Genomic DNA, 11,005 nt, shown 5'->3' with positions numbered 1-11,005 from the left:
CGTGTAAATGGTTTTAATATATACTTTGGGTATATAAATAATATATTATTATGTAGTTAAATCATTTTAAATTAAAAATAAAATAACATCAAATTATATGATGACACATAATATATATATTTAAATTATATATAAAATATATATTACATAGTATTACTTTTTTCAAAAACAGCCAAGACTTGGGGTATTTATATTACATTTTCATGCATGAAATTTATTTTAATTATGAAGAACGAGTGATTTTAAATGTACAAACAATGAGTATTATCAGTAAAAATAAATTAACGTGTCATCATATGATTAGATAATCTAATAATTTACTTTATATTAAATTTAAAATCATCAAATCATATAATAATGCGTCGTTTTTATCTATATTCATTAATACTCAATCATTTACTTAAAGTATTATTACTTGTATAAATTGGTGTGACATAGCGAATTTAGTTATTTGATTTTGTTTATTGCATTCATCAATTTTATTATTTAATCAGGTCGTATCCCATAATTATGACGTAAAAAAGTAAGTAAAACAATTGTTATATTAATGTTAATAATCTATCATAGTATTGATTAATAAGGAATAATATCAAATTATTAACATTACTTATATATTTATGATACAATAAAATTATATATATTTATTTTAAATATAAAAATATGTATATATTTATTTATGTTATCATATGATTGAGTGATTTTGAATTTAAAATAAAATAACACTTAATTATATAATAACATACATATTTATATACTAAAAATAAATACGTATAATACTGCTTTTGATGATAATATGTGTCATTATGAAATTCAACGAATTATTACTGTACCAATACTTAAAAGTCAGAGATGAAGAGATTCGCTCCAGATTTAATGATTTAGGGTGGTAGAGAGGGACATCAGCACTGGAGATATTGACCAGAGGGAAAAAGAAAAAAAACCTTAAGGTTTGAGAGGGGGAAATGTAACTTTTTAAAATTAGAAAACTTTATATAAAAGTAAAATATTAGTTTTTAAAATTTAAAGTGTAAAATATAATCAGTTTTATATTTTTAATATTATTAATAAAATAATAATTTTATTTCTGTTTCTAACATAAAATTTTAATTTTAATAATTTATAAATAAAATTTTAGATTTTTTTAAACTACACAAACTTAATTTTAAGATCGTATCAAAACTTAGGCGAAAAAAAATTCCTTTGACCCTTAAAAAAAACGTGAGATATATTGAGCTAGAATGGCAAATTTATTTATTTTTGGAATTGTTAAACTATAATTGAGACATAAGGTTTGGCATGATGTAGGCGTAGGGGTAAAATGGTAAATTCAACATGTTGCCTTGACTGGTCTTCAGATATTGATTGTACCCTTCTATCAGCGGTAATTTTTTAACCCGATTTGAACCACCTGTCGAAGAGTTAAAAGGCCCAAAAGCAGCTTTTTGCCCGGTTCAAGACAAAAACGAAAAAAAAGCCCTCGCCGATTCCCATTTGGTATAAAAACTTTATTGGCCTGCATTTTTAGGTCCTATATTTTTTAAAAATTAAATCACCTCCTTTAATTTAATAAAAGAATATCTAACGTAATAGGGTTTTTTCTGGGTGAATAATGTGATAGGGTTATTACCAACTAGAGGACACTTATTCTTAAAACTAAATAAAAACGACGCAAGTATTTTTTATATTAACGGTTGAACACTTTTCTTATTATATGAGATGTGACATAAAATATTATGTTTGAGTCTATCCATAACAGGTCGATCTACCTGATTTACTTTAATTGTCAAAGATAATTAATGTAGATATTATTTTACAATTGAACTTTTATTTAAAGTCTAAAACTAACTTCCCTTACAATTTGAAAATACGTTATTTTTGTTTATAAAAGAGGTTTTACTCTTCCTCTTCTCCAAAAAACACATAAATAAAACCAAAAGTACAAAGATCAAGTCTCCTAAAAGAAAACAGTACGTGGGCAAATGATGTTGTGGAAACAATTAATGTCAACATCTTGCATCATATTCGAATATGCTTCATCACAAACTTGAATTCGGGTACACCCAATTTAATATTTATAGAATTTCTCATAACTCAATTTGGCATGTTTAATTGTTTCCAACATAAAATGTATTCTATGAGCTAAAAAACAACTAAATTATGTGTATATATAATAATTATTAACTCAAATATTAATGATAATATATCATTATATAGTTAAAAAAATTTAAAATAATGATAAAACAAGAGTCAATCATATAATAATATATAATAATTAGTATCAAAATTAATATTTATTATAAGTATATATCACATCAACGAATAAAATTTTTTTTTTTTTACTGATACAAAAGTATAAAAAAAGTGTCATCTAAATTACAATAGTGGGAGGATTTTTTTAAAAAATTATAGGGGATTATTACAATTTCCTCCTTAAAGTTTGAGGATAGTTACACACCCAAGGTTTTTAAATTGTACAATGCACCCAAAACTTTTATTTTTTTTCAGAAGTACCCTTTGTCAAAGTATATATACTAAATTTCTTAAAGTACATACTAAAAAGTAAATATAATAAATCAGAAGAGGAAAGTTTAATAAATTATAGTTATATCATAGTTTTTTTTTTTTTGAAACAAAGTTATATATTAAAATAAATTTGAAGGAATAAAAAATTAAAACAGAATATACAATTAAAAAGGGGATTACACTCTTTATGTATTTAATAAAATTATATGTATTAATAATATGTATTAATTATATACTAATAATGACGTCTTATCATAAAGACATATCATAATTAGTATTTATTGTATAACTGGATTCAAACCGAACCCTAACAAATGCTGGCTCAAGTTGGGCTCTAATCCTAAATGGTCAGTTTAAACGTTTGAGTTCAAGCTCGTTTTAATTAAATAAAAATATTGTAAAATATTTTAAATAAGATAAATAATATCATCGAAAAGATAAATAATGTTATCGATAAAATAAACAATATCATTGAAGGAGATTTAAGTCAAACTTAAGTTGAGTTATCAAACTAAAACTCTAACTATCACATTTAACTTAAATCGAATTGAATATTGATTCAGATAGAATTGTTTTGATTCGAATCCAACCATAACTCATTGTTATTGTGCATGGTTGTTTAGAGTATTTGGTTATATTCAAAACTCTTGGATATGTTTGTTAGTTTTCTCAAATGGAGTACATTGTTAATCGTTATAACCCCAAAATTCAGCCACCAAAATACATAAACATCAGCCCGAGTGTCTAATTGACGCTAATTAACGCCGTTACATTGAGGGGCTATGTTCAACTAAATTAAACTTCAGGATACGTAAAATAAATCTGAATTCTAGGGGGTAAATAGAAATTAAGCCTTTTCTAATACAGACAAAAAACCGACGCAGTCAAAAAACTGCAAGCAAATCAACCAACTAAACCAAGCTGTAAATACTAAAGGCGCCTTCTCAGCTCCTCCTTTAAATCCAGATTCATTTCTCAAATTCTTCAATCGCCCGTTTGTTCGTTCATTTTTAACTTCTTATCAGTTTCTGGGTCCTCTGTCTCTCTCTGATTCGATCAAAATCTGAACCGTTTATCTCAACGACATCATCACCATCATCACCAACAACAACAACAACGACAGTGTTGAGGATTTTTTAAACCATTTCTCAGAACAATTAAGAAAACCTGAAACAAAACAATTACAAGAATCGTAACAAGATTCTTGATTGGCAATTTTGTTTCAGGATTTCAACAACAATATATCCTCCCATTTGCTTCTGAATGAACTTTTTTTTTAAATGTTTTTTGTCTCGAAAAACAATAGTGTTTGATCAGTGGAATTATCGAACACATTGATATGTTGACAATGCAACAATCTAGGGCTTGAAAAGGAAAAACACATTCTCAAGGACCCATTTTTAGTTTCTGTTTTCTTCTTCTTCTTTTTGTTTTTCCTTTGTTGTTTTTCTTCGGACGTACGTGTAAAAAAGTTTTGTTTTTCTATAAAGATGCTGCTAGGCAACAATGGTAACGAAGAACAACAGCAGCAACATGAAAATGGGTCCTTGGGAATGAACGTAGAGGGAGGGGGAGGAGGAGGAGGAGGAGGAGAGGGCGGAATTCAGTTGAAGAAGGGGCCGTGGACCGCGGCGGAGGATAGTATCTTAACGGAGTATGTGAGGAGACACGGCGAGGGTAACTGGAACGCCGTGCAGAGAAACACCGGCTTGGCTCGTTGTGGCAAAAGTTGCCGGCTCCGGTGGGCTAACCATTTGAGACCTAATTTGAAGAAAGGTGCCTTCTCCCCGGAGGAAGAAAGGCTCATTGTTGAATTGCACGCTCAACTCGGTAACAAATGGGCCCGCATGGCTGCTCAGGTCCGCAAAATTCCTTCTTTTTGTTTCTGCTTTCTGTGTGAATTGGATTTTTTGTTTCTTGGGAAAGTGATGTTTTTGATAGGGTTTGGTTTCAGAAAATACTTCTGCTTTAAAACCAAACTGCTTCTGAAAACAACTTTTCATGTTTTTTATTTTATTCTTGTGAAAACAACTTTTCATTTCTGTCGTCTTCTCTTGCAACCTGAAACAAAATCAACCTGCATATTCATTACCGTTTTTATAGTTGCCGGGAAGAACTGACAATGAAATCAAGAACTATTGGAACACAAGAGTTAAGAGGCGCCACCGCCAAGGGCTGCCGCTGTATCCTTCGGAAATTCAACCACAACAGAAACGCCAAGAGCTCAGCCGTCCACAGTCTTCACAATCTCTTCAATCTTATTATTCATCTCCTTCAACTCCCACAACTCCAAACTCAGCCTCCTTCACTTTCAACACAACTCCCAACACCCCCACCACCACTCAACACCCTTATCCTCCGCCGTGTTACAGCCGCAGCCGCAGCCAAACTCCTAATTCTCTCCCCCCAACCCCTCCACAGCTCTCCCCTAGCCTCCAGTCTCCAACTTTCTCCACTCTTCCTCTCTTTGACTCCGTTAATGGCCACCACTTCTGTCATCCAAATTCAAACACATATCTCAACAACCCTTTTAACATGGCTAGAACTCCTCCTATTCTTCAAAACCCAGTTAGTTTTAAACGCTTTCATCCTGATAGCGATAATAATATCGATAATATCAACAATATCAATCCTAGTAACAGCCAAATCATGGAGAACAGTTACCAAAATAGCAACTTTTATGGTAATAATCATCCTTTCTTAAATAATTCTAATTTGTTGTCAATGCCTTCGTTTTCACCCCTTCCCGATAACTTCAACGGTCAAGATTCATCAATGTATCCAAGTCCGGTTGAGAAAGATGGGTTTTTGTGCAATGATTCGGGCAGTTTTAGTTTGAAACGGGAGCTCCCTTCAAGCCAAGCATTGTCACATCAGCCATATGGAAATGGTGAGGTGAATTTTGATAACGAGAAGTTGAGTGTGTCGAGCAGTGGAAGTGGGTTGTTGGAGGACCTTTTAGAGGAAGCTCAGGCCATGGCTAGCAGCAACTATGGCGACAGTTCAAGGAGACTCAGCGGTAGGGGTTCCATTGAAGATCAGAATAAGCAAGAATTTGGTGGCTTTAATCAATGGAGTGATTCAAGTTCTTTGAATCTACCATCAGGTACTAAAAAAATGAAACCTTTTCATAATAATCTGCAATTGCTTGTTCAAGCGTGAACATTCTCTGCATGTTTTAGATTCTGTAATGTCTTCAAACTCATCATCAGTTCTCGTTATTGAGCTTTAATGGTGCCTGTTTATGAATTAATGTTCAGTTGCTTTCAATAATTACAAGAATCCCAATGCATCATCATCATTACCATCATCATCATTTAGGGTAAATGCTCTTAATATCCCACCCTAATTAAATGCTCTTCATTAAATGTTCATCATCATTCAGGAATGAAGCCAGGGGAAGATAATAAACAAGGCCAAATGAACACAAATGCGATTCCTTCAATGCGGGTGGCTGCAGGGTGGTATAATGACAGCGGAGAAGCCTCAAACTGTCAATCTTCAGTAGTTACAGATGATAATATTGGACTTGAAATGCAGCAGATAGCTTCATTGTTTCACAGTGGCCATGCCAGAGGCAATAATCAAGGCTCCAGCTCTTTTGATAACTTTCCAGGAATCTGCTAAAGACTGCAAATAGAGTCCTTTTTTTTTTTTTTTTTAAATAATTTAAATTGCATGTCTATGTACTGAGTTCAAATTGATATGGCTTTTGGTCCCATCCGCACACATAAGTAAATAAAATTTGATTATTTGTTTGTATCCCTCTCTTTTTTCATTTTGATTACAGTACAAAACTTTAAGCCCTAAATCTAAATCGAGTTAGCTTTATCTCAAAAGTTGGTTTGACTCGGTTTGAATTAATATAAGTCAAACTTGGATCAAGCTCGAACTAGGAGGGTGATTTAATTTCTGAAATTGAGTCAAATTCTAGTTTAGAGGAAATTCGGTTTGATCCAGCTTGCAATTGGGACGATGACTTAATTCAGTTTGAGTTTTGTGGCTCGATTTGAATAATGTCAAACAGTTATTAAAATGATATCGTTTTTTTCTCAATAATAGACAAAACAATATCGTTAATGAACTATGAATTTAAATCATAAATTCAAACCATAAATTCAAATTAAGATTCAAACTTATAAATTGAGATGAATACGAGTTATTATTAACTTTGACTTGATGAATTCGAGTTAAATTAAAACTATTCATTTGATTTGAACTTGAATAAAAAACTGTTTGGGTTAGGCTCAATTCGTATACACCCCATAACGGCACTAAAATTAGAAGTTCAGAATGTGGTAGAACAAGTCATCAAATCTGCCAAATTAATCAGAATTAGCTGGGGGCCAATTGTTAATTTTGGAAACAAAATGGGTTTATTTAGTACAATGAAGCAAAAACTGGTATTTGGTGGTGTCAAAGTCTTAATTATGTGAGAATGGTATCTGGTATATAGTACAGACTGGACTTTGTCTAAAATTACCAAGACAGACTGTCCTTTGAAATTTAGACCACCCTTTATTATTATTTTACATAAACCCTAAATTTACAGATTTCTATGGTAATATTTGTAAATTCGGTGTCATATAGGGTGTTTAATTTGTTATTTTATGGCATTTATTTATTAGTAAATTTACAAAATTTATCGCTTCTTCTCTTATTTATTAGTAAATTTACATAATAAACTTAGATGATTGAATTTTAACTCTGACAACACTTATTGAAACTATTTAGAGTTCACACATCCCTAATCAATTATGAAGAGACTTGGTTTAAAATTAGGGATGGATTTGAATAGAATAAAGGGTCAGTTCGAAATTAAGTTTGATTCGTTCGATTAATAAACAATATTTTAAAGAAAATGAATGGTTCGAATAAAAAAAATTATTAGAGGTGAACTCCAATGCAACAACACTAACAAATTGTTGATCTTGAGTTGAAATTTTTTTAGTTTGAACTAAGCTGAACAATGAACTGGGCTGAGCTAAGTTAAATAATAGAAAAAAGAATTTTGTGGCTTAAAATTACAATAGATTCGAATCAAGTCAAGTTAATTTAAACTAAGCTAGAGCCAACTTGAGATCAACTTCGGTCCAAAATGATTAGCTTGAGAATGAGCTTAGCCGTTTGACTAATGAACAATGTCATTAGAGAAAATGAAGGGTTATCAAAAAAAAGAAAAAAAAATTGTGGAAGAAGAAGAAGAGGAATGTTAGAGAACAAAAAAGAATCGTTGTACGTTGATCTGGAGCTGAACAAATGATCCGTTCTCGACCAGGCCACATATCTAACTCTACTTAAAAGAAAGTGATCCATTGTTTAATAAGAAACAGGAATGGAAGAGGGTGGTGGTGAATCCTGGTTCCTGTATGTACCGGAGAATAGTGACGTGAAAGGTAACTTTGTGGACAGTGAAGAAGTAGTGAAAGAAGTGCGCATGGAGACGGAGTCCTTTCTTTCTGCGAGGACGACGACAGGGCACAGGAACTGCAGCTGCCCATGTGAACTCGGTAAGGACATTATTCCAGGACCACCCAGAAAAACATCACCTTTATTTTCGGTTTCACTACTCTTTAATCTGAATTTTTTTTACTACATCTGTACCTCCATAAACTAGGGCTGCATCCAGGCAAAATTGGCTTGATCTTGGCTCGATGGTCAGCTCAAATGAGCTAAACTTAAGTTATAGTAGCCTTAGTTTAAATTCAAATCTAGCCCATTTAAATCTAACAGGTATCAAAAAGTTATAACAGATTCATTTTTTCTAACGACAACAAAATAATAAACTATAAGAATATCGATCAATAATTTGACATGCATGTAAAAGTCCCTCATAAAACACACTATATGTTTTTTTTTGTATCTACTTTTAAAAATATGTATCGGATCATTATTCTATCTCTAGAACAATGGGATAGGAAAATATTTTGAATTTAAATTTGATTAGCAATGATAAAACTATAACAATTTATTTTAGTCTCTTAAATATAAATGACTCAGAGAAGGAAGATATAAAATAGGTAAAAGGAGTACATCCCAACCTAGTTTTAATGCGATTTTAAAGTCACATCTGCATAGTTTAAAAAACTCAAAATCTCATTTATAGACCAATTGCTGTTAAAATTTTCTATTAGAAGTATGGATAAAATCGTTATTTTACTAATAATATTTAAAAAATATATAAAATTTATTATATTTCCTCTCCTAAGTTTTAAAAACTAACAACTTCATCCTTGCGTAAAGTTTTCTAATTTTGAAAAATCACATTCTACCAATCTCAAAAACTTAGGGTTTGTTTCTTCACTCTTTCGACCACCATCTCTAGCGCCAACAACCTTCTTTCTCCACCTTAAACTATTGCAGACTCTATCTCGTTATCTCTCTGACTAGATCCACTCCTCAACAGCATAAAAATTTGTCAAATCCAAACAAAACTTCATTTGGATGACGAAGCATCCAAATAATTCGTCTGGATGCATCAACGACGCTAGATGATTCTTCTAAAGTCGTTGATGCATCTAGATTTGACGAAATCTGGCGCTATCAACGAGTCTAGATTTGACAAAATCAAATGTTGTTAACGTATTTAGATTTGATGAAATCTAGTGCCATTAAGGCTTTTAGATTTGACAAAATCTGACACTGCTAACGAGCGGATCCGATCGAAAAGGTGAAGAGATAAAGCTGGCAATGGTTTAGGGTGGAGAGAAGAGGTTGTTGGCTCTAGAGATGGTGGCTAAAGGGGTGAAGAAACAAACCCTAGGTTTGGAGAGAGGGAAAATGTAACTTTTTAAAGTTAAAAAATTTTAAGTAAGGGTGAAGTAGTTAGTTTTTAAAACTAAAGTGGGGAGAAATGTAATGAATTTTATATTTTTTAAATATTATTAGTAAAATAACAATTTTACCTCTGCTTTTAACAGAAAATTTTAATTATAGTTGACCCATGGGTGAGACTTTGAGTTTTCTAAATCTCGTGTGTGTGACTTTGAGAACACATCAAAACTAGGATGGGAAATAGTCCTTTGGCCTATAAAATAACAAATATTCAATATTCACGAAGAAATATAACCGTCCTCACTAAAGATCTGTATAAAACTAAGTTCTTCTTGTAACATTTCTATTGTAAATATCATCTATGCTCTTGTCAGAATTCTTTCTAAAATTGTAAACAATATAATCGTGTATATAGATTGTTGAACAAGAAGCTGAATCATGTTAAAAAATTGTGTGTTTAATTCGTTCGTACATTTACTCATACTCATATAATGGATGACAAAATTGTTCAACTAATGCCAATAACCATTATTCATAGTCTATTTTGTATAAAATTTTAAAATACGTATTTCTAATTGGTGATAAAAAAATTGTATCTACAATAACAAATAGTGATGGACTCAAAACTAGTTAACTTGACTCAAACAGGTGTTTGACTCAATTCAAACCGAATTCAATTTGAAGTTTTAGTTTAATAACTGGACTCAAATCTTCCTTTGACAATACTGTTTATCTTATCAGTAACACTATTTATCTCATTAATAGCACTATTCATCCCATGATAATACTATTCATTTTGACGATAATCTTTTGAAACATCTCTGATTAGCTTAAATATGTCTCAAATTATATTCAAACAATCTATAATAGATTTGATCCGCACTTGAGCCAATTTATAATTGAGCCTGCAGATAGATGCTTCTGACTTTAATAATTGAGTGGCATATTATTGTGCTTCCTCTTGCAAGATATTTGGCCCTTTCCTTTAAAGGGTGGTTCAAAAAACTTGTTAGTGTTAGCTTTTATCAAAGATAAACGGTCGATATCATTTCTATATGGAAAAATACACTAGCCTACTCAAATATTGTAGGGCTTAAGCTAAAAAGTGGTTCGACAACGAGGAGAGTATGATTTGGGTTCGATCTCTTATTCTTTCTTTTTCACACCCTTCTTATTCTTCTTTTCAACACTTTTCCACAATTTATCTGACAACTTTTGTTGTCAATACAAGTTGAATTTTTTAGATTTGAATCAAATTTAAATTAGTTTTTATTCAAACTCAGTTTAACTTAAATATATCTTTTAACTATAATATCAAAGATATCATCAGAGTTGTCTTTAAGAGATAGTTTAAGTGACAAAATAAAAGACTTAATATATAAAAGAACGTGGGTTCAAATCTCTTCTGACTATATTTCAAGATCAAATTCTTCACTTACCTAATTTAATAATTGTTGGGTTGATCGTTGAACCCAAAAGGTGGATATCAATCATAGTTGGATTTGATCTAAACTTGTTTCAAACAAGACCTATCTTAATATTGATTTAAATCTAAAAGCTCAATTTGAATCAAAGCTGAGATTCATACTCGACTTAAAAATAATTTGATTTTGAATTCAATATAAATTGACTCGAACTCAATATTGAAATCAATTTGAATTCTGGTTACTATGAAAATGAATTGAATTCTTAACTTGAATAATTCAAA

At 31.2% G+C, this 11,005-nt stretch overlaps 1 protein-coding gene across 1 annotated transcript; it reads left to right on the top strand.

Annotated features, from left to right (window-relative positions):
• The first annotated feature begins 4,189 nt into the window (after positions 1 to 4,189).
• Positions 4,190 to 6,285, top strand: LOC123195060 (transcription factor MYB120-like). The gene is made up of 3 exons (XM_044608639.1): positions 4,190 to 4,382; positions 4,627 to 5,629; positions 5,909 to 6,285. Exons 1-3 carry the CDS (start codon positions 4,371 to 4,373, stop codon positions 6,148 to 6,150), a joined length of 1,257 nt encoding a protein of 418 aa, XP_044464574.1. The 5' UTR covers positions 4,190 to 4,370; the 3' UTR covers positions 6,151 to 6,285.
• The last annotated feature ends 4,720 nt before the right edge of the window (positions 6,286 to 11,005 follow it).

This window comes from Mangifera indica, chromosome 1 (assembly GCF_011075055.1).
Source record: "Mangifera indica cultivar Alphonso chromosome 1, CATAS_Mindica_2.1, whole genome shotgun sequence".
NCBI lineage: Eukaryota > Viridiplantae > Streptophyta > Magnoliopsida > Sapindales > Anacardiaceae > Mangifera > Mangifera indica.
The sequence above is the reverse complement of the archived record's forward strand: the minus strand, read 5'-3'. Positions and strand labels throughout refer to the sequence as shown.